This window comes from Canis lupus, unplaced genomic scaffold (genome assembly GCF_011100685.1).
Source record: "Canis lupus familiaris isolate Mischka breed German Shepherd unplaced genomic scaffold, alternate assembly UU_Cfam_GSD_1.0 chrUn_S520H682, whole genome shotgun sequence".
Classification (NCBI taxonomy): domain Eukaryota; kingdom Metazoa; phylum Chordata; class Mammalia; order Carnivora; family Canidae; genus Canis; species Canis lupus.
In genome coordinates this window covers 17,501-40,000 of record NW_023331457.1, presented here as the reverse complement: position 1 = coordinate 40,000, position 22,500 = coordinate 17,501, and the positions used below count along the sequence as shown (strand labels likewise).

The window sequence follows — 22,500 nt, the reverse complement described above, 5'->3', positions numbered from 1 at the left end:
CGGGCGGGAAGGCCGCAGCGGGCCCGGGAAGCGCCGGGCGCCCCGGGGAGCGCGGCACCGGGTCGGCAAGACGGACGACGGACGGGGGCGGACTTTCGGGAAAGGCCGCGGACGGGAGACGCTCCGGCGGCCAGGGGCCAGCCAGGCGCCGGAGAACGGCGAGCGGGAGCGGTGGAGGAGAGGACCGCGGGCCACCGCGAGGGGCTTTCGGGAAGCCTCAGAAGGCACCCGGGAGGCCGAGGTCGGGCGCCCAGGGGCGCACGCGGGGTCCCACCGCCCGAGGCCTCCAGCGCAAGGGCGGTCCCGCGGCACCCGAGGACGCCGGCCCGGCCCCCCACGGCGGGCCCCAAGCAACCTCGCGGGGCTCGGGGGCCCCAACCGCCACCGTTCACGCGACCGGTTCTCCCGAGAACGCTCTCCCGCACACGCGCAACGACGCCCCGCCCCAACACCCCCCGCGCGCCTCCCTCCTCCCCTTCCTCGGAGGACCGAGAGCACTTCGCCCGGGGACGCCCCCCCCGAGCCACGGCGGCCAAGGGGGGGGGCAAGACACCCAACAGCGGCGAGGCCGGTTTCGGTCCACGGAGGGCGGAGTTAGGGGCGCGGCACGCGCGGCGCGCCCGCGACCGTGCGGTCGGGGGACGCGGGCAGGCGGGGGGGACGGGGGGGGGCGGGTCGGCGGCGACGGGGAGGAGGCGCACAGCGGGCGAGGGCCGGGAGAGCGCGTGGGGAAGGGCCGGTCCCGGGAAGGGCGCGCCAACGAAGGCGCGAGCCGGGCCACCGGGTAAACGCGCACGGGATCCCACCGCCACCAGCACGAGGGCGGTCCCGCGACGCCCGGGACGCCGGCCGGCCTCAGCACCCTTGGCAGGCCTCCCCGCAAACCGGGCCCCACACCGCCCGGGCCCAGGCACGCGCGACCCCCGCCGCGGGGGTCCCGTCCGAACCTCCGTCCGTCCATCCGCCCGTCCGTCCATCCGTCCGGTCCAACCCGGAGTCACGACCCGGGGAGGCGCCCCCAGGCGGGAGCTGGCCCGACCCACACGCGCCCGCCGAGCCACCGCCGGCGGCGACTCGGCTCGGGAGCGGGCGGCGGCCCAGACAGCCAGCCGGCCGCTAGCGCGGCACACACGCACACACACGGGGTGAGTGGCGTGGGGGGGGGGGGGCGGCGGGCCGCCCCAACCCCCCGGCCGCGCGCACGCTCGCACACGCACGCGGGCAACACACCCCGCACCGGACGCCGGCCCGGCCCGGCGGGATCCTCCCCCGTCTCGGAGGGGGGAGGCGCAGGCCGCGGTAGGTAGGCAAAGAGCGGCACTCTGCCCAAACACGTCGCGACGGGAGTCCAACCCCGCGTCGCTGGCCACACTACACGCGCAGAGGAGGGGCAGCGGCTGGGGGCTCCGGTACCCCAAGGCACCCTCTCGGATCGCTAGAGAAGGCTTTCTCACCGAGGGCGCATCGCCCCCACCCGTTCGTCCTCCCAAACGGGCCCCACCAGGCGGCGCTCCGGGGCCGACAGGGCTCGCGGGGCGGGGGGCGGATCTCCGGCAAGGGACAGGCACAGGGCAACCCCGAGCGCTCGCGGCCGGTGCCCCCTCGAGGACGCCACCCCCGCCTCGCCCGCGCACGGCGTGGTCACGTCACCGCCCAGAGGAGAGAGCTCCCCGCCTCCCGCGAGGCGGGCGAGAGAGAGGGACGGAGACGGGGACACGACCCGTGCCGGGAGAGAGGGGCAGCCCCTCGGGCTGGCCAAGCGCCGCGGCGCTGGCCCGGCCCGCCGCGGGCGCTCACGAGCCCCGCCAAGTCCTCCGAGTCACACCGCCCCACGCCACCCACCCCCCGCCGGCGCGGCGAGGGGGGGAGGAGAGGAGAGGGGAAAGGAAGACGAGGCGCCCGCGCCCCCGCCAGGGGCACGGGTGCGCCTCCCTTGCCGACTTCTTCCACCACCCGCTCCTCGGACACGCCGACGACGGCGGCGGCAGCCCGAGGGGAGTCGCCGGGGAAGGAAACGACGCCACCGCTCGGCCTCAGGCACCTGAGGCGACCTGGAGCGCTCCAGGGGCACCACGGAGGGCCGGGCGCAACGCGCTCAAGCGCGCCCAGGCCGGGCGGTGAGCAGCGCGGCGTCGGGCCGGCCCTCCCCGCGGAGGAGGGGAGGGCCGCTCGCCACGGACCCGGGGCCTTCGGGAAAGGCCGGCGAGAGTGTCCGCCGCGTCCGAGGACCCCGGTCCCGCCAGCGCCGCGAGGCAAGAAGGCGGGAGGCCGGGGTCGGGCCGGAGTCCGCACCACCCCCAACCCCGGCGCGCGCCCCCCGCGCACCCGCCACGACGGCCGGGCGCGGAGGAGCCGGGGAGGGAGGGGCCCGCGGGCAGAACGAGAAGAGCGGTCGCATCCGCCGTGGACGCCCGTCCCTCGTCTGACGCGGCTTAGGCCCGGCCCAGGAGAGCACGAGATCACCACATCGATCGATCGGCAGCAAGCTGCGGCCCCGAGGGGGCTTCCCGAGGAGCAAAAGCCCAGCGAGGACGGCGACCGGGGGGACCTGCTTCCGCCTCACCGGCAAGCCCCTCGACCCCCGGGGGGGGGGGGGGCAGGAGCGACCGGACAACCCCAGACACAGCGGGGGACGCCTGACACGCGGCACGGAGCCTTGCGAGACAGGGGTTGTCACGGCCAACGGCCGGGTGCCCACGGCATGGAGCGCACGGGGGTAAAAGACCCACCGCCACCTGCCCACACCGCCCTCCCTCGGGTGCCGGAGACCGGAGGGCGACACCGCGACCCGGGCCACCTGGAGTCCAGCACGAGAGCCGGCGCGCAGGCCCAGGCGGACGGCTCAGGCTCCAGCGAGCGAGGACAGGGACCGGCTCGGCCGCGCGGTCAAGCCCGGAACCCCACCCGCGCCCAGAGGCCCACATCTCTAAGGCGAGCGACGGACGGACCGGCTGTCTTTTACGTCTGCCTGTCGTCTGTCTGCCTGTCGCCGAAACACAACGTGTCAGCACCTACCTGGCAACAAAAAATGTTCATTTCGGGCAAGAAAATAACCGCGCCTGCCGGCGGGGACCAACCACAGGTCACCGCGACCTCCCGGGACCGTGACACGGCCAACTGTCCCCAAAACCTGCCCCACGGCGCCCCCCCACCCCCACCCCACGGAGCCCCCAGGGCTATCTGGTCGACCCAGGGAACGGGGGGGGGGGGGGAGGGGAGGAGGGGCGATACGCGGTCGGTGGAGACGCCACGCCGCCACGCCGCCACGCCGCCACGCCGCCACGCCGCCACGCCGCCACGCCGCCAAGCCAGTGATCTCCGAGAGGAGACTTTGAAAAATCATCAAAGTTCTCCGGAGGCAGGCACCGTGCGGAGGCCGTCCCCCGCGGCCCTCAGGACCGCCCCGTGCCTACCGCCGTCCCCAACCCCGGCTCGGGCCAGGGGAGGTGGAGGGCCACGCGCGGCAGAGGCAGCCTCACCGGGAATCGCCACCGGGGCCGGACGCCCGAACGGACGGCCCGCCCACCCCCGCGTGGCACCCGGTCCGACCGCCCGGGACCCACCTCCGCAGCGGGCCTCGGAACAAGGGGAGAAAATCGCGTCCGACGCCCGGGACCCCCACACGTGCCCGCAGCCGGGTCTGTCGCGCCACCCACGGGCTTCCCCTCCAGGCTCAGACCGGTCCCCGTCGCCAGGGCGTGACCACGGGAGACAACCGAGTGACACGGAAGGAAGGCCCGAAGATCGCCCGGAGCCACAGGACGGACGGCGGGACACACCCTGTCCCCCGCCCCCGAGGCGGCCCAGGTCGGTCCGCGCGGGCGGAGGAGGAGCCACCGGCGGGTGCTGGTCGACCCACCCAGGCGGCCCGCACGGCCTCCTCCGGGAGCGAGGCGGAGGCGACAGCGGCGACAGCGGCGACGGCGACACTCCCTCGCAGCTCCGGAGGTCCAATCTCCGGCGAGCGCATCGCGCGCCGAGGCCCCGGCGACAGCCGGACGCTCGCGCCGGAGCCGCCCTCCTCCTGGAACTCGGCCCCGGGAAACCGACACCAAAGCTGTTCCTTGCCTGTCGCCGCCGAGCCTCCGGAGGGGACACGCTCTATAAAAGCGGCCGCCAGGTGGCACCCGACAACCGGCGCGAACGACAGCGGGACAGATCCGGGCGGCGAGGCCGTCAGGGCGCCTCGGATCTCGCCTCTCGGCCCGGGGACGGCGGAGGGCCCCGGGAGCACACGGCCGCGCACCGCGCGAACCCCCGTCCTCCCGGGGCGGGGGAGCCTTGGAAAACCCGTCCGTCCGTCCGTCCGTCCGTCCGGGCCCGCTGCCGCCCGGAAAGGGGGTCGCGCTCGCCGCGCGGGGCTCCCGGGACGACTCAGGCACGTTTCCGAGGTCAGGGAGGGAACGTAGAGCCGAAACCAGGCGAGGACTCTTAGGACGGCAACGGATGCACCGTTTTTTCTCGTGTCCTTCCTTTTTTTTTTTTTTTTTTTTCTTTTTCTTTAGGATTTTATTTATATATTTATAAGACGAAGGAGGGAGGGAGGGAGGGAGGGAGGGAGGGAGGGAGGTCGGTCACGAAGGAGGTCTGAACCAAAGGCGCTGGAGAGGACGGTGTGCCCCCCCCCCCCCCCCCGCACCACCTTCACCTCCACCCTCTCAGCGTCTGGGACCTGACCCCCCCCCCCCCAAATACTTGTCTATTGGGTTGAATGAGAAGAGGTCGTGGAAGAGGAACTCAATTCTGGGGGGGAGGGGAGGCTCAAAGAACATAAGGATTTTCTTTTTCTTTCTTTCTTTCTTTCTTTCTTTCTTTCTTTCTTTCTTTCTTTCTTATAACACAATCTGTTTCTCCAGAATTCTCCTGCTCACGCTCAACTTCCTGTCCTTGAAGAGAAGAATGTCATTCACTCCCCTCCTGGCGCTCTCCTCCAAGGCACCTTCCAGGGGCAGGAGAAAGGGTGTGCTTCTCTTCTCAGAGGAAAAGGAGGGGAGTCAGCGGGACCTTCTTTCACCTGGGGGGGTGGGGGGAGCGGCGGTGTGCGTGTGTTTCTTTGCTGCTGCTGCTACTCTATCAAAGTGTCTCCAGGTAGGGAGGCCGGGGTGGCTCAGCGGTTGAGCGCCTGCCTTTGGCCCAGGGCGTGATCCCGGGGTCCTGGGATCGAGTCCAACAGCGGGCTCCCTGCATGGATGGAGTCTCCTTCTCCTTCTGCCTGTGTCTCTGCCTCTGTGTGCATCCGTGCGTGCGTGCGTGCGTCCGTCCGCGTGCGTGCGTGCGTGCGTCCGTCCGTGTGCGTGCGTGCGTGCGTGCGTCCGTCCGTGTGCGTGCGTGCGTGCGTCCGTCCGTGTGCGTGCGTGCGTGCGTGCGTCCGTCCGTGTGCGTCTCAGGACTACCTACATAAAATCTTCAATCAATCAACGTGTCTATGGTTCAAAACAGTACTCTGGTTTCCTTCGTATCCAAGTCCTATGTCAGATTGGACTTTTGACAGGAGAAGGGAGGGCGGGCCACATTTTCTTCTGCCCTGGCGGAGGAGAAAGGGAAGATGGGCGGGCACAGACCTGGGCATAGTCTTCTCTGTCGTGGGGGTGAGCGGAGGAGTCGGATTCGGCTCTCACGGGACGGGGTCTAATTTCTCCGTGGACGGACAATTGGGCAGAACGTCAGGCGAACGGAGGACGAGTCATGGTCAGAAGACCATGGACAAGACCGGCTATAGATGCTGGAGTTTCCGGAGCAATGATTTCATCAGAGGCACGCGAAGGCCAAAGACTTCCAGGGAGCGTGTTTATAGACGCCTCGGCCTGTAGGTCCTTCCTTTCGAATGGACAGTGCTCCCATCCGGTCGGTCGGTCGGTCGGTCGGTCCGGTCGGTCACCTTAGCATATCTTCTCCAGCTCCCGTGAGCAGTGTGGTCATGCAATTCTACTTTGGGCCTAACGGGGGATGGATGGGACCGACCGTGCCACAGAAAGGGAGACCGCATCGAGTCCTTGAGCCTAAGGCACGTCTAAGACAGTGACTCTCTAAAGTACGTGGAGGGGATCCCTGGGTGGCGCAGCGGTCGGTTTGGCGCCTGCCTTTGGCCCGGGGCGCGATCCTGGAGACCCGGGATCGAATCCCACGTCGGGCTCCCTCCCTGTGCATGGAGCCTGCTTCTCCCTCTGCCTCTGTCTCTGCCTCTCTCTCTGTCTCTCTCTCTCTCTCTCTATGATTATCATAAATAAATAAAAATATTTAAAAAAATAAAAATAAAATAAAGTACATGGAGGCAGAAGGAGGCCAGCTGGAGTTTTGTTGTGTGGGTTGCGTATCTGTGGCAATGGGGTGGGTGTGGGTGGCTGTTGTTTGTTTTCTGGACGAGGTGAAAGAACCCTTTGAGTGCAAGTATTTGCAGAAGGGGGCCGGCGGGATGGGAAGGTGTGGGTCAGTCCATTCACCGAGAAAACCGGAGACTCGGCCTTTTTAAGAACTCGGCAACGGGAGGAGTATAGCTTGGCTCATCGCAGCAACTGGCAACTCAGCAGAAACAACAGAACATTCCCAGAATGAATGGAGTTTGCAGGAGCCAACGTGAGCATGCCCCACCACCCTCCGCGGGTGCGTCCGTGTAAACACACACACACACACACACACACACACACACACCCCGGCCTTCCATTTCCAAATCCACCAGAGGACTCAGGGTTGGTTGGGGGTGGGGATGGAGGGTGGCGGGTGGCAGAAGGGAGGTTCAGGGCCATCCATTCCAATGGCCCTCATTCAATCATTTCATTCAAATGCACATGGCTGTCTGTTAAAGTCCGAGCCTGGGACTTCTCTCCATTGAATGGCTTTCTGCACCTCCCCCAAACCCTCAGGCTGCGGCTCCCAAGCTGTGGGGGAGGGGAGAGAAGAAAAGAGAAGAGAAGAGGAGAGGAGAGGAGGGGAGGGGAGGGGGAAAGAGAAGGGCAAAGAGGATGTCTGAAGAACTCACATTGTTTGGGGTCCAAAAGCGACCCCTCCTGGTTTCCTGACCCAGGAAACCCCAATAAACCCTTTGGGAATCAATCCTGGATGTGGAGGATGCCATCTCACTCTTAATGCCTTCCAGGGGTGGGGGTGCGTCTGGGAGGGCGTGGCATGGCGGGGACTGGTGAATCTGATGGGGAGTTAAACACATGACCACCGTGGTGTCTTAGGGTCCAGAGGCCAAACACAGGCATGGAGTGATATGGGCGAAGGACTAAGGGAGGCCTGGCCAGGGACAGTTCTGACTCATCCACCCTGGGTGAGGGCCCAACAAGGACACTCTTTCCTCTAAAGCGACGGGCCAACAGTCTCCTGGTTCCCCATCGACCTGTCCTCCCTCTCGCACCCACTTCCCAAGGGAAATCCTCAGTCTCATTCGAAGTAGTCCCCGGCTGTGTCACAAGCCACCTTCTGTCTACTAAAAGGAGTAAGGAAGATGGACAAACATGAACCAGCCCGACAGATGGCACCTCCGCACGGAGGGGTTGGGGGGTGGGGCCCTCCCCGGACAAAACGTGACTCTGAGCTTGAAAACATGAAAGGGCAGAAGCTCCCGGGGGGGGGGGGGGGGGGGGGGGGGGGGGGGGGCCCCGGCCCGGCCCCGGGCCCCAGGCCCCGGCAGGCCCGCTCCGTCAGAAGAGCACTCAACTTTTGATTGCAGTCAGGGTTGTGAGTTTGAGCCCCACGTTGGGTCTAGAGATGATGAAAAATGAAGGAACAAACTCTCAATAACTTAAGTATGTATGGAGCGCCTGGGTGGCTCAGCGGTGGAGCGTCCAGGGATCCCCGGGTGGCTCAGCGGTTTAGCGTCTGCCTTCAGCCCAGGGCCTGATCCTGGAGACCCAGGATCGAGTCCCACGTCAGGCTCCCTGCATAGAGTCTGCTTCTCCCTCTGCCTGTGTCTCTGTCTCTGTGTCTCTCGTGAATAAATAAATAAAATATTAAAAAAAAGAAAGAAAGAAACGACTACAACATTCCATTTTAGGTGACGTCTATTTTTCTTTTTACCACAACTGGGGGGAAGAAAAGCAAAACAAACAAAAACAAACAACAACAACAACAAAAGACCCCACCCCCACCCCCCCACCCTGTCCTTGGCTCAGAGTAAGGGAATTCCTGGGTCAGGTTGAAAGAGGGGGAGGGGGTGATATCCTGTCGTCCGCAGTGTGGAAAACCAGGGTTCAGCAACCTGGAATTGTTTCTGCCTCGCCAGGTAGACAGACGTGGTCACTGTCGTCAGCCCTGCAAAAGCAAGGCAAGAGGGGATCCCTGGGTGGCGCAGCCGTTTGGCGCCTGCCTTTGGCCCAGGGCGCGATCCTGGAGATCCGGGATCGAATCCCATATCAGGCTCCCGGTGCATGGAGCCTGCTTCTCCCTCTGCCTGTGTCTCTGCCTCTCTCTCTCTGTGTGACTATCATAAGTAAATAAATAAAAGAAAAAAAAAAGAAAAAAAAAAAAAAAAGCAAGGCAAGAGGGAAGAACCTCCGCATTTCCAAGCACCTCGTAGGGGCAACCTGGGAGGCTCGCTGGGGTTAAGCAGCTGACTCTCGGTTTCATCCGCCAGGAGGTGGCACTCTTGACTCGCCCAGTGAGGCCGCGGCGACCTCTGGAAGGAAGGTATCAGGCTCACGGTTTCTGAGGGGCTCGGGTGGCTCCCGAGAAGTGGATCTGAGTGTCTCCAGGCTGTCTGATCCTATCCGAGTCTTAGGATGCGATTCCAGGGGCCCCTGGCCCGCTCGGTCAGTAGAGAGCACGACTCTTGACCTCCAGGCCGTGAGTGCGAGCCCTACGTTGGGAGTAGAGATCACTCTGAAAAATAAACCGGGGCGGGGGGGGGGGGGGGGGGGGGGGGGGGGGGGGGGCGGAGGAAGAGAAGAGAAAAGAAAAACAGATGCCATTGCACTCAAGGAAGGCAGGTCTTGGTGATACAAGGGATTCTTCCAACAGTGGCCGGTCACAATGAGAACATATTCCCACGGAACAGACCTCACGCAGATGATTGGCAATTGCCATAAAAGAAAGATAACTCATTAGAAAAAGAGAGAGAAAGAGAGAAAAAGAAAAAAAGAAAAGAAAAGAAAAGAAAAAAGATAACTCACTGAGAGTTTCTGAACACTGACGGGTCACAGGTAGGGAGAAAAGATAAGGATTTTAAAGATTTTTTTTTCTTTAGATTTTATGTATTTATTCATGAGAGACACAAACGCACACAGAGAGAGAGAGAGAGAGAGAGAGAGAGAGAGAGGCAGAGACACAGGCAGAGGGAGAAGCAGGCTCCATGCAGGGTCTCCAGGATCACGGCCTGGGCTGAAGGCAGCGCTAAACCGCTGAGTCACCAGGGCTGCCCAAGGATAAGGATTTTAATTTGTTTACAAACTCACTCGTTCCTCCAATTTCTCTAAGGTATAGATATCTCTACAGACAAAGTTTCCTTCAAACTGGAAGAGCAAACATGAGGGGATCAGCAGTGATTTGAACAAGAGTCCTTAAAAAAGGGTCATCAGGACGCCTGGGTGGTTCAGCGGTGGGAGCAGCTGTCTTTGGCTCAGGGTGTGATCCTGGAGTCCCTCATCGGTCTCTCCCTGCAGAGCCTGCTTCTCCCTCTGCCTGTGTCTCTGCCTCTCTCTCATTGTGTCTCTCGTGAATAACTAAATAAAGTCTTTAAAAAACAAAAACAAAGAAACCGGTCATCATTGTCTTTCGCTCTTTTCAGTTCCATGTTGTTCCTTTTAGTTCTGTTTGTTTAAGATTTTATTTATGTATGAGAGAGAGAGAGAGAGAGAGAGAGAGAGAGAGAGAGAGAAAGAGAGAAGCAGGCCCCATGCAGGGAGCCCGATGCGGGGCTCGAACCCGGGACTCCGGGGTCACGCCTTAAGCCCAAGGCAGAGGCTCCACCGCTGAGGCACCCAGAAGTCCCTGGTTTTGTTCTGGGTAAATGCAGCTATTTCACTAGTTCTGGCAATTCATACTGTTGTTCGATGATCTCAGGGTGACCAGAAACTGAGATGTGTCAAAAGTCCTTTCGTGGTTCTTCTGGAATCTGGGATAAATAAAAAATAAATAAATAAATAAATAAATGTGCGTGTGTGTGTGTGTGTGTGTGTGTGTTTTGTTTGTTTTTGCAAGAGCATCAGAACATGGCATGTAGGGATCCCTGGGTGGCGCAGCGGTTTGGCGCCTGCCTTTGGCCCAGGGCGCGATCCTGGAGACCCGGGATCGAATCCCGCATCAGGCTCCCGGTGCATGGAGCCTGCTTCTCCCTCTGCCTGTGTCTCTGCCTCTCTCTCTCTCTCTCTCTGTGACTATCATAAATGAATAAGAAATTAAAAAAAAAAAAAAAAAAAAAAACAGAAAGAACATGGCATGTACATGACATGGCGGTCACCGGTGGACGTGGTTAAAGACCCGAGGAGAGTTGGCTAGAGTGCAGTCGAGAAGAAAAACGGATTATGATTTGTCACACACGGCATTTTAACAATGTACCGGGGCACGTTACCACTTAACGAATTTACGTCGCTTTTGGAACACCCACAGCATTCACGCAACCAATATAATCTAAGAGGGCTTATGATTCTTTGTCTGACGCTGCTTCTCACGTGCCTTCACATAGCAGGTAAACGACCTATGTTAGTCAAGAGACTCAACCTAGGGCTAGACTTTTCTGGGATCCGCTGAAAATCCATGACCGGATGAAGGAACCAGCAAACAGCCGGGCAGCCAGCCGACCAGCCAGATACACAAACCATCCATCCATCCATCCAACCAACCAACCAACCAACCAACCAACCAACATCTCAGAAGCTTTCAAGGCCCGGGCCTATAAAGGATCACGGGTCATTACAAAACTGAAAACAATGTCAGTATCTGTTTCGCCAGGGTGGCCCTAGGAGATTCCACAGGAGCTTATAGAGTTGTCTCCAAAATGTAGCTCCTTTAATATTGAGAAGTTTTCACTCTCTCACGGAGGTAATTCGCGGATAAAAAGGAATATAAAAACCTGGCTGGTCCGGAGAGAGAAAATAATAATAATATATTTTTCTCTTCTCTGTTCACAATCCCTTGCCATGATGAGACTACCAACGCAAGGAAATCTCTTCATTTTAACAGAGACAAGAGCCGAGTCTTAATGCTATACCAGTGTACTAGTAAAGCTCACTTCTCCCAATCTCAGTCTGTCCTGACCATGCCTACAATTCCTTTTCAAAAAAATCTGCTTCCGGGACGCCTGGGTGTTTCAGTGGTTAAGCCTCTGCCTTTGGCTCAGGTCCCATAGCGGGCTCCTTGCATGGAGCCTTCTTTTCCCTCTCTCTGCCTCTCTCTGTCCCTCCCTCACTCCCTCCCTCCCTCCCTCCCTCCCTCCACTCCCTTCCTTCTGAATAAGTAAATAAAATCTTAAAAAAGAAAAAAATAGCCAGGCTCATTTCAGGACAGAATTATTTTCTTTTCCCTCACCAAAACATGTATTCTCACGCCTTGTACGTTTCCTACACATCTCCTACTTGTCACACACGGAATTGTTTTCCTTCTCGTTCTCCAGTAGTCTCCATTCCATTGGCAGGCTTTTGCAAAATTGTAATATATTAACTTCCTTTCAGAGAGAGAGCACTGTGTGAAGGGGGGAAGGGGGAGGAGGAGGAGGAGGGAGAGGGAGAGAGTGGGAGACCGAGCATCTTTCCTTTTTTACACTATTTGGTTTCTTTATTCCTGTGTGTGAGAGAGACAGAGACAGAGACAGAGACATGGGCAGAAGCAGGTCCCCCCCCCCCCCCCCCCCCCCCCCCGCAAGGAGACGGATGCAGGAAAGGATCCCAGACCCGCATGATCGGGAACGAACGAACAGAACTTCATCCCAGATCGTGGGAACTTGTGAAATATTGGCACTCCTCCTTATCGCTCCGAGCTGTCCTGTTCCGATGATGTTTACCCGCGCCAGCCTTTGAACTCCTAACCTACAGTTCCTTTTTTTTTTTTCTTTTTAATTTTTATTTATTTATGATAGTCACACAGAGAGAGAGAGAGAGAGAGGCAGAGACATAGGCAGAAGGAGAAGCAGGCTCCATGCACCGGGAGCCCGACGTGGGATTCGATCCCGGGTCTCCAGGATCGCGCCCTGGGCCAAAGGCAGGCGCCAAACCGCTGCGCCACCCAGGGATCCCATAAGCTACAGTTCCTTTACAAAGGGATGTTAGCAATATAGCATCCGGAGGTAGAGGAAACCTCTCCCTCGTAGAACCCACAGGGACACGTAGACACAGACGAGACGCCAACAAAGTATATAGCCTTGGTCTCACTCCTATCTATCTGTGGAGAGGTCACGAAAGACCCGATGTTCCGATCTCCCCGCTGGCTGGGTGACAACAACTCCAGTGGCCAGCGAGCGTGACCGCGTCCGGACCCCGTCCATCCTTTGGTTTCCATTTCGAAAGAGAAGAGGCCGGTTTCCTGCAAAGATACCCAAAGCCGCAGCAACAACCCAACCCGAAGAAGACCAGAGCGTCTGTCTCCCCGAGCGAGCCGAGCACTGGTTCCTCACTCACCAACAGTCGGGACATGACTGATGGAACCAGAGGGATTCCTAGGTTAGGTTCCGGTCCCTGGGCTGGCCTCATTGCCAGCTTTCTCTAATCGTGGAGAGCATAGCATTGAGGCATGAGCAAAGCACCCCATTCACCCGGTTCGGGCCATCTGAGCCTCAGGTTCCCCTTCCACGTGTCCCAGGTCAGCGAGCACTTGCAAGTAAGTATAGGCCCCCTAAGCAGTCCAGTGGTAGCCTGCCGGAGTTTCCTGTGGCTGGCGGGGGGGGTGGGGGTGTCCTGTGCTCAACCTTCGCTGCAGGGTTCTCTAGGGTCTGGTTCGGTTCACCCCGCTTTTCTGCGTGCGTGTGCACGTGCGTGTGCATGCTCCATAAGGAGCTGGGGCGTCCTCGGGAGGAGGGACGCCGTAGAGAGTGGACAGTTTATTCTCTGATCTTGGTACGGGCAAGGCTGTAGGGCTTGAACTCTATGGGAACCAGGAAGGTTTTCTTCCGTTTTCTCATCGTCAGTTTTGGCAGGTTGCCTTTTAGCGATCGATCAATCCGATCGAAACAAAACAAAACAAAACAAAACAAAACAACTTCTTTTCCCTTTTTGTAAAGATTCTGTTTATTTTCTCCTGAGACACAGTGAGTGGGAGAGTCGGACCGACACACAGGCAGAGGGAGAAGCAGGCTCCATGCTGGGAGCCCGACGTGGGACTCTGATGCCGGGCCTCCAGGATCAGGCCCCGGGCTGAAGGCCGCGCTCAACCGCCGAGCCACCCGGGCTGCCCACCTTTTTCTTTTCTTTTCTTTTCTTTTCTTTTCTTTTCTTTTCTTTTCTTTTCTTTTCTTTTCATTGTTTTATTTTCAAAAGATTTTAGGTGTATGCGATGTTTACACCCAGGTTAGGGCTCGTCCTCACAACCGAGAAATATAGAGTCCCACACTCCACCCACAGTGCCAGCCAGCAGCCACGCAGCCCTTCATCGATTTCATTTGTTCATTTATTTGCTTGCTTGCTTGCTTCCTTCCTTCCTGGCTTGCTTATGTATACATTCATTCAGCCGGTCGGTCGGTCAGTCGATCAGTCCAGTCAGTCAGTCCTTTTAATTAATCATTCATTCTTTCCTGTTTTAGAGATGTTCTTTATTTATCCATGAGAGACACACAGAGACAGGTATTGACAGATGCAGAGAGAAGCAGGCTCCCCGCGGGGAGCCCCAAGTGGGAGTCGGGGCCCCAGGACCCCAGGATGATGACTGACCTCAAGGCAGATGCTGAACACGGAGCTACCCAGGCATCCCCGTTGCTTGACTTTTTAGGGGAGGCAGACAGGCAACGTGCACTCAGTGGCACGGAAATAGAGCCCAACTAGTGCTGAGTTTTCTGGGAGCCGTTTGGGCCTGGGTCAGTGTGAAAGCCAATGGAGCAGGGCCCAGAAACGTTCAAGGCTGAGAATTTCCTTCCTCCATAATCATCATTTCACAGATGCTTAATTGAAAGTGGTATCTATGGTATGGCAAACGTCTTTCTCTGTTTGGGTTCTAGCAAGACCCAGAGAGTCGAAGCCCCTAAGCTCACGGACTGAAAGTTGCAAGTTGGATGCAGAGATAGTTAGGCAGGCAGGCAGAGCCGGAAAGGCAGGCGCCACACCGGTGGGTCCAGGTGTGAGGAGTGTGGGATCCCAGGGCAGCTGGGACGGACACAGCCTGGTCCGGATCCACCCAGGTCAGTAGCGTTTCCTGACACAGGACAGGCACCAAAGAGGGGCCTTGGGGTGGCTTTCCTCCTCCGCCTCCTTGGGATGGGGACATCTGCCCCACTCGGGGCATGCCCCCCACCCGCCTGTGCGGTGTGTGGAGAGAGACCCTTTGTCTCGCCGTCACCGCTACAGCAACCGAGGACAGTCCTCAAACAGGAGCACGGTCACATGAGCATCGGTCCCATCTGAACCTATTCCCTCGTTGGGGATCCTAGGGTGCTAGGGTGTGTCTAGGGATACACCTGGAGGACGAGGTCCTGTGTGTGGGAACCCGACGAACGCACAAGAGGGTGGGTGGCGGTGGGAAGGAAGAGGTGCGGACGAGGTGTGCTCGGGTGGCATACCCGAGTTTGAGCGTCTGCCTTCGACTGGGCTCCGGGCGGGCGTCATCACGGCTTTTTGGGGATCCAGCACCGCACCGGCCCCCCCCCCCCCCCCCCCCCCCCCCCCCCCCCCCCCCCCCGCGTGGAGCCTGCTTCTCCCTCTGCCTGCGTCCCGGCCTCTCTCTGTGTGTCTCCCGTGAATAAATACAGTTTATTTATTCATTTATTTTTTAAATATTTAATTTATTTATTCGAGAGAGAGAGAGAGAGAGAGAGAGAGAGAGAGAGAGAGAGATCGGGTGCCCGATCAATACAGTGTAAGAAATTAAACTTAAGAGTAAAAAAATGGAGGGCAGCCCCGGTGGCGCAGCGGTTTGGCGCCACCTGCAGCCTGGGGTGTGATCCTGGAGACCCGGGATCCAGTCCCACATCGGGCTCCCTGCATGGAGCCTGCTTCTCCCTCTGTGTCTCTGCCTCTCTCTCTCTCTCTCTCTCTCTCTCTCTCTCAATAAAAAAATCCTTTAAAATAATAAACAAACAAACAATGAATGAATGAATGAATGCATGCACGAACGAACAAATAAATAAATAAAATTTAAAGAGTTTCAAAAAAGAGAGTAAAAAAATGGAATGGAAAGATAACTTGGCGAGGAGGATGTGTGAACGTATGTAATGCCGCTGAGCGACTCTAGGCTTAGAAAGGGTTACAAGGTTCCATCGTAGGTGACGCCTGTCTTTTGGACCACAACCGAAACACAAAACAAGACCTCCTGTCCCTGGCTCAGAGTAAGGGAGTTCCTGGGTCAGGCTGGAGGGGGTTCCTGTGGTCCGCAGAGTGCAGAACCCCGGTTCAGCCATCTGGACTCTTTTCTTCCTGTCCGCGGAGACAGGCGTGGTCGCAGACGGCACACTCCTGTAAAGGCAAGGCCAGAAGGAAGAACTTCAGCATTTCTTTTGCTCTTCTTTTCTGTTCTTCCGGTTGTTGTGGTTCCGGTGTCGTTGAGCCTCAGCATTTCCAAGCACCTCGTAGGGGCAACCTGGGAGGCTCGCTGGGGTTAAGCAGCTGACTCTCGGTTTCGTCCGCCAGGAGGTGGCACTCTTGACTCGCCCAGTGAGGACGCGGCGACCTCTGGAAGGAAGGTATCAGGCTCACGGTTTCCGAGGGGCTCGGGTGGCTCCCGAGAAGTGGATCTGAGTGTCTCCAGGCTGTCTGATCCTATCTGAGTCTTAGGATGCGATTCCAGGGGCCCCTGGCCCGCTCGGTCAATAGAGATCACTTTGACAAATGGACCCCGGGGGCCGGGGCCGGGGCCGGGGCCGGGTGGGGGGCGGGGGGGGGAGAAAGGGAGGGGAGGGAGGAGGGGAGGGCGGCGTGGGGACCGGGGGAGGTCGAAAGAAAGAAAAACAGACGCCATTCTACTCAAGGAAGGCCTTGGTGATACAGCGGATCCTTCCAACGGTGTCTGGTTGCAATGAGCACGGATTCCCACCGACCTTCTGAAGAGGATTTAACAATCGCCAAAAAAAAGGAAGATGACTCACTGAGAGTTTCTGAACTCTGTTCAGGGTTTCGTGGACCTCATTCAGTTCCACGTTGTTCCTTTCTGTTCGGTTTCCATGCAGCTTTTTCATTAGTTCCGGCAACTCCTACTGTATGTAGTTGGACAATCTCAGGGTGACCAGATACCGGGATTCGTCCAGAGTCCTTTCCGCGAATCTTCTGAAAAGTGGACCGCATTGTTGCAAGACCTTCCTAACAACACCTGCACGTGACAGGGAGGTCACCCACGGATGGACGTGCCTAAAGACCCAATGAGAATTCATTATAATGCAGTCGAGAGGAAAATCCGACCAGTTTCTGTCACACACACATACACACACACACACACACACACACACACACACATGCACGTACGCAGAGCATTTAAACAGTTCGAATGTGGAGTGACGGCACTCTACCAGGACACGTTACAAGTTTAGGAATTTCATTTCCTGTTCGGAACACCGGCAGCATTCACCCACACAATAGTAATCTAAGAGGGCTTATGATTCTTTGTCTGACAGTGCTTCTCATGTGCCTTCCCATAGCAGGTAAACGACCTATAGTAGTCAAGAGACTCTATTTAGGGTTTGGCATTCTGGGATCCGCTGAGAATCCACGAACGGATGAAGGGACCAGTAGACAGACAGACAGACAGGCAGCCAACCAGCCAACCAAAAACATCTCAGAAGTTTTCAAGGCACATGCCTACAAAGGATCACGGATCATAACAAAACGGAAATCTTCAGTGTCTCTTTCGCCGAGGTGGCCCCTAGGAGATTCTACAGGTGCTTTTAGAGTTGTCCCCAAAATGAAGCTCCTTTACCGTGGAGAAGTTTTCACTCTTACGTAGTAGGGGAAGACCGGATACAAACGAACCCAAAAAATAAAATAAATAAGTAAATACCAAAAAAAGTGAAACAAGAACAACCAAAAAAAAAAAAAAAAAAAAAAAAGGGAATCTAAAAACCTTGCTGTTCTGGGCAGGTAAAGGGAGACACACACACACACACACACACACACACACCCCCCAAAAAACAAACAAAAAACCCCCAACCAAACCACACCAAACCAAGCCAACCAACCAAACAAAAAAGCACCTTGTCTTTGTCTTTTCTTCTCTGTTCACACTCTTATCAAGAGTAGACTACCAATGCAAGAGAATCTCGCCATTTTAGCAGAGAGAAGAGCCAAATCTCAGTTGTACACCAGTGTAGTAGTAAAACCCACTTCTCCCAATCTCAGTCCGTCCTGACCACGCCTGCAATCCCTTTTCAAAGAGTCTGCTTCTGGGACGCCTTGGGTGGCTCAGCGGTGGAAGGTCTGCCTTTGGCTCAGGGCCTGATCCCAAGGGTCCTGGGATCCAGACCCACATCGGGCTCCCCACGTGGAGCCTACTTCTTCCCCTGCCTGTGTCTCTGCCTCTCTCTCTCTCTCTCTCTCTCTGTGTGTGTGTCTCTCTGTCTGTCTCTCTCTTTCTCTGTCTCTGCCTCACTGTGTCTCTGTGTCTGTCTCTCTGTCTCTGTCTCTCTTTATCTCTCTGCCCCTTTTCTCTGTCTCTTTGTCTCTCTCTCCCCTTCTCTCTGTCTCTCTCTCTTTCTCTGTCTCTGCCTCTCTCTGTGTCTGTCTCTCTGTGTCTCTCTGCCTCTCTTTTCTCTGTCTCTCTCTCTTTGTCTCTCTCTCCCCTTCTCTCTGTCTCTGTCTCTGCCTCTGTTTATCTCTCTGCCTCTCTTTTCTCTGTGTCTCTCTCCCCTTCTGTCTCTCTTTATCTCTCTGTCTCTCTCTTTGTCTCTCTCTCTCTCCCTGTCTCTCTCCTTCTCTGTGTCTCTCTCTTTCTCTATCTCTGTCTCTCTTTGTCTCTGTCTTGCTTTCTCTGTCTCTCTCTATCTCTCTGTGTCTCTGTCTCTGTGCCTCTGTCTCTCTTTGTCTCTCTCTTTCTCTGTCTTTCTCTCTGTCTCTCTCTGTCTCTGTTACTCTCTCTCCTTCTCTCTGTCTCTCTCTGTCTCTGTCTCTCTCCCATGAATACATAAATAAAATCCAAAAAAATAAAAAACAGAAAACAAAAAACAAATCTCAAAAATCTCCTTCATAAATCCCTTCTATAATTTCTTTTTCCATTCCGTCCGTCTTAAGTGTTCTTTCTCTAAATAGCCAGGCTTTGGGACGCCCCTGTGCCTCAGCGTTTGAGCGTCTGGCTTCAGCTCAGGGCGTGATCCCAGACTCCTGGGACCGAGTCCCATATCAGGGTCCTCGCATAGAGCCTGCTTCCCTTGTCTCTGCCTGTCCCTGTGTCTCTCGTGAATAAGTAAATAAAATCTTAAAAAAAAAAAAAAAAAAGCCAGAGTCATTTCAGGACAGATTCATTTTCTTTTTTATTTTATTTTATTTTATTTATTTATGATAGAGAGAGAGAGAGAGAGAGAGAGAGAGAGAGAGGCAGAGACACAGGCAGAGGGAGAAGCAGGCTCCATGCACCGGGAGCCTGATGTGGGATTCGATCCCAGGTCTCCAGGATCGTGCCCTGGGCCAAAGGCAGGCGCCAAACCACTGCGCCACCCAGGGATCCCCGATTCATTTTCTTTAACCACCACCACCCGTATTTTCATGCCTTGTATCTATTCTACATGTCTCCTACTATCTCACACACAGAGGTTGTTTTCCTTATCGTTAACCAGTAGTCTCGATTCCATGTGGCAGATTTTTTAAAATTGTACTTATTTTACACTTTTTGAGAGAGGAGAGAGAGAGAGAGAGAGAGAGAGAGAGAGAGAGAGAGAACTTTGTGAAGGGGGAAGAGAGGGAGGGAGGGAGACAGAGACAGAGACATAGGCAGAAGCAGGCTCCCCACAAGGAGCCAGATGTGGAAAGGGGTCCGGACTCGGATACCCCCCCCCCCCGCCGCCCCAGAATTGGGCCCTGACCCAAAGGCCGATGCTCAACCCCTCAACCGCTGAGCCACCCAGGCGGCAGACTGTTAACTCCTAGAAACCTCAGTCTCTGGTGAAAAGTCAGTAGGAACCACGGGCACATTGTCTATCGTACCAGAAATCCTTAGATTGTCAAATGTATGAATACATGTAATAGTTTTTAGAAACACGTGTGTGTGTGTGTGTGTGTGTGTGTGTGTGTGTGTGTGTATGTATTGTTGGGCTGGCTGAGAGACAGGGGCACCCAAAATGGCGGACATCTCAAACTGGGTCAAAATGGCTGATCTTCCCGTCAAAGCATCCCTGACCACCACATCATCTCCAGTGAGTCGAAGCCTAGATGGGAAACCGAAACTTTCCATCCAGGAACCGCCCCCGCCCCCTCCCCATCGTCTGATACTATCCCCCCCCACCCCCAGCCAATCACCTAAGGACACGGTGTTCCCTTGTCTAATTTGATCCAGAGTCGGAACCAAGAAGGCTTCAAAACCCCCACAGTCCCCAACCCCGCGCGACTTCCCTGACTCTGGCCACCTCTCCGAGTCATGGAACCTCACCCAGGAGCGCTCCCCATTAAAGCACTCTCCTACCTACTGCCTGGCTCTGCTGGTTTTTTATTTCTCCGCTGTTCATTTTGTAAAAACCTAACATGTAGGACACAATTTTTTTTTTAAGATTTAAGAGGGGGGGGGGGGGGGCAAAGACACAGAGGGAGAAGCAGGCTCCAGTGCAGGGAGCCTGACGTGGGACTCGATCCCGGGACTCCAGGATCACGCCCTGGGCTGAAGGCGGCACTAAAACGCTGAGCCACACGGGCTGCCCTGTATGATACAATTGTGAAGGAAGCACGAAACAGGGGATCCCTGGGTGGCTCAGCGGTCCTGCAGGGTGCCCGCTTCTCCCTCTGCCCGTGTGTGTGTGTGTGTGTGTGTGTGTGTGTGTGTGTGTGATGAATTGTGAATTAAAATTAAAAAAAAAAAAAGAGGAAGGAAAAGAGAAACGAACAAACCAACCTGAAACACGTTTAGTGACACACCCAGGTATCTGCAGGTTTCCTGAATCAGACAAAAGAGAAACACAAAAACTGAGGTGGGGGGGGGGGGGGGGGGAGGAAGAAAAGGGCAAGGGGGGGGGGAGGAAAACCCAACACCACAAAACAAAAAAACCACCTTGGGTGTCTTACTGACTCACACTTTAGTATTTTACCTTTCTGTTGGAAAGACAAAAAGAAAAAAAAAAAAAAAAAAAAGGAAAGACAGACGCCAGGTATCCGATGAACTGAACCCAATTTATCAATTAAGCTAGTTACACCTTCAAAGTTCCAGGTCACCAAAGATTTGGGAAGCTATTGTAAAAGTTTAACCTATAGACCTTTTTTCATTTTTTTTTAATTTATTTATTTATGATAGTCGGGGGGGGGGGGAGAGAGAGAGAGAGAGAGAGAGAGAGAGAGAGAGAGAGAGAGAGAGAGAGAGAGAGAGAGAGGCAGAGACATAGGCAGAGAGAGAAGCAGGCTCCATGCACCGGGAGCCCGACGTGGGACTCGATCCCGGGTCTCCAGGATCGCGCCCTGGGCCAAGGGCAGGCGCCAAACCGCTGCGCCACGCAGGGATTCCCCCCTTTTTTCATTTGTTTCTTTTTCTTTTTTTTTTAACCTGCTTGCTCGTCACAAGGAAAAGTACACGAGACGGACAAAATCGATCATTTGAAGTAGTTTCCGTGGACAAATCCTCAGAGGCACAACTCCACTAATCCGTTGAGTTCACAGCAAAGTTGAGTACGCCCGTCCCTCGGGGCCTGGACCCTCCGGCATGGGCATGGCATCCGGGTGGGTCCCGGTGGAACAAGGGGATAAGTAGTTCTCCTTTTCTTTTCTGTGCCTGTGGGTCTAACAAGACACCACACGTGTCTTGTTTCTTTGTAATGAGGTGGCGGAAGGGTCTATCTCGATCACCACCATTCCAGGCCCACAAACTGTGACGGGAGCACAGCACATCCCACCGCCCACCCCAACGGCGGCGGGGGCGGGGGCGCGTGGGGACAAAACCGGTTATCCGTATGAAGTGTGACGGTGATAGGTAGCTCCCAGGACACGTCTTTTTACAGGAAACCCACAGGGACCGCGGATACGCAGAGATGACTGAGGCTGATGTGAATCCGAAGGCCTACCCCCTGGCAGATGCCCACCTCCCCAAGAAACTCCTGGACGCGTGTTCAGCAGTCCCGTAACTACAAGCAGCTTCGGAAAGGAGCCCACGAAGCCACCAAAACCCTCTGTGGAGAGGCATCTCTGAGTTCATCCTGATGGCTGGCTGCAGACGCCGAGCCCCTGGAGATCATCCCGCACCGTCCGCCGCCCGCCTGCCTGCCTGCCGCGTGAAGAGAAGAACGTGCCCTACGTGTTCGTGCGCTCCAAGCAGGCCCTCGGGCGGGCCTGCGGGGGGTCCGGGCCTGTCCTCGCCTGTCCCGTCACCATCCAAGGAGGCTCGCAGCCAAAGCCGCAGATCCAGTCCATTCAGCAGTCCATCGAAAGGCTCTTCGTGGAAACCGCTGGCCTCTGTCCCACCCCTCACGGAGCCCAGCCCTCCCCCCTGGGGTTGTGTCTACCGTCTGCGTTCGCATGTAGTTTCTCCAGCTGCCTTCTCTCGTTCTTTTTTTTTTTTTTTAAATTTTTATTTATTTATGATAGTCACAGAGAGAGAGAGAGAGGCAGAGACACAGGCAGAGGGAGAAGCAGGCTCCCCGCAGGGAACCCGATGCGGGCACACGAGCCCAGGGTACCCCTTCCACCTCCCCAACCCCCGCCCCGCATCCAGCCCCGAGAGGAAGGCAGCCGCCCAACCACTGAGCCACCCAGGCGTCCGTCCCTCTTTTCCTTTCTCTTATCCGTCAACCTTCCAGCCTTCCGCCTCCACCTCCGCCTGTTCCTTCATCTCGGTTTCCTCCTGGAAAACAGGCTTTGTCCGTGGTTGCCTCCCTCTCAGCCCTCTGAAAGAGGTGGAGTGGGTTGGGCATCAGTTCTGGTGCTCGTGCGTGCGTGTGGACTTGGGATTTCCGGCGTCCGCCTGCCTGGCCTGCTTTCCCCGTCTTCTTCATGATTTGGACTCAAGGGAAGTGGCGGGGGGGGGGGGGGGGGGGAGATCGGGTCCTTATTTCTCTGGACCACCTCTTGGGTCCCATCCCACGAGGCATCTTTCTGATGGGGTGACCTAGAAGTCCGAACGTAGGGAGGGAGAGAGAGAGAGAGAGAGAGAGAGGAGAGAGGAGAGAGGAAGGGGCAGAGACCTAGGCAGAGGGAGAAGAAGCAGCCTCCACGCAAGGACACAAACAAACCTTCCAAAAAAAGAGAAGGAAAAAAAAGGTAAACTTGCGGCAACGGCCCGGCCGCTCGGGGGTCGAGCTCCGCCTTCAGCCCAGGG

General features: G+C 56.9%; 1 protein-coding gene, 2 long non-coding RNA genes and 1 pseudogene across 5 annotated transcripts in view; 2 read left to right on the top strand and 2 right to left on the bottom strand.

Moving 5' to 3' along the window:
- The window catches only part of LOC119879268 (collagen alpha-1(I) chain-like), a 4,757-nt gene extending 322 nt beyond the window's left edge, over positions 1–4,435 (top strand). Inside the window, exons 1-3 of the mRNA XM_038589632.1 lie at positions 1–784; positions 1,023–1,145; positions 1,915–4,435. The exon at positions 1–784 is cut by the window's left edge and continues 322 nt beyond it. Coding sequence (XP_038445560.1) covers positions 1–784; positions 1,023–1,145; positions 1,915–4,435 — 3,428 coding nt within the window. The remainder of the gene's footprint in view (positions 785–1,022; positions 1,146–1,914) is intronic.
- A 3,663-nt stretch (positions 4,436–8,098) lies between these two features.
- On the bottom strand, positions 8,099–10,021 carry LOC119879271. The gene is made up of 3 exons (XR_005387417.1): positions 9,981–10,021; positions 8,512–8,820; positions 8,099–8,253 (listed from the first exon to the last, which is right to left on the bottom strand). It is a non-coding gene; the product is annotated as an uncharacterized LOC119879271 (long non-coding RNA).
- A 10,709-nt stretch (positions 10,022–20,730) lies between these two features.
- LOC119879269 lies at positions 20,731–21,690 on the top strand (annotated as a pseudogene). Its single transcript, XR_005387414.1, has one exon. The product of XR_005387414.1 is annotated as an NHP2-like protein 1 (transcript).
- Positions 21,691–21,856: 166 nt separating this feature from the next.
- The window catches only part of LOC119879270, a 1,318-nt gene continuing 674 nt past the window's right edge, over positions 21,857–22,500 (bottom strand). The window contains exon 3 of one of the 2 annotated variants that reach the window (XR_005387416.1): positions 21,857–22,500. This exon is cut by the window's right edge and continues 78 nt beyond it. This is a non-coding gene — a long non-coding RNA (uncharacterized LOC119879270). The other variant, XR_005387415.1, reaches the window with a different exon arrangement.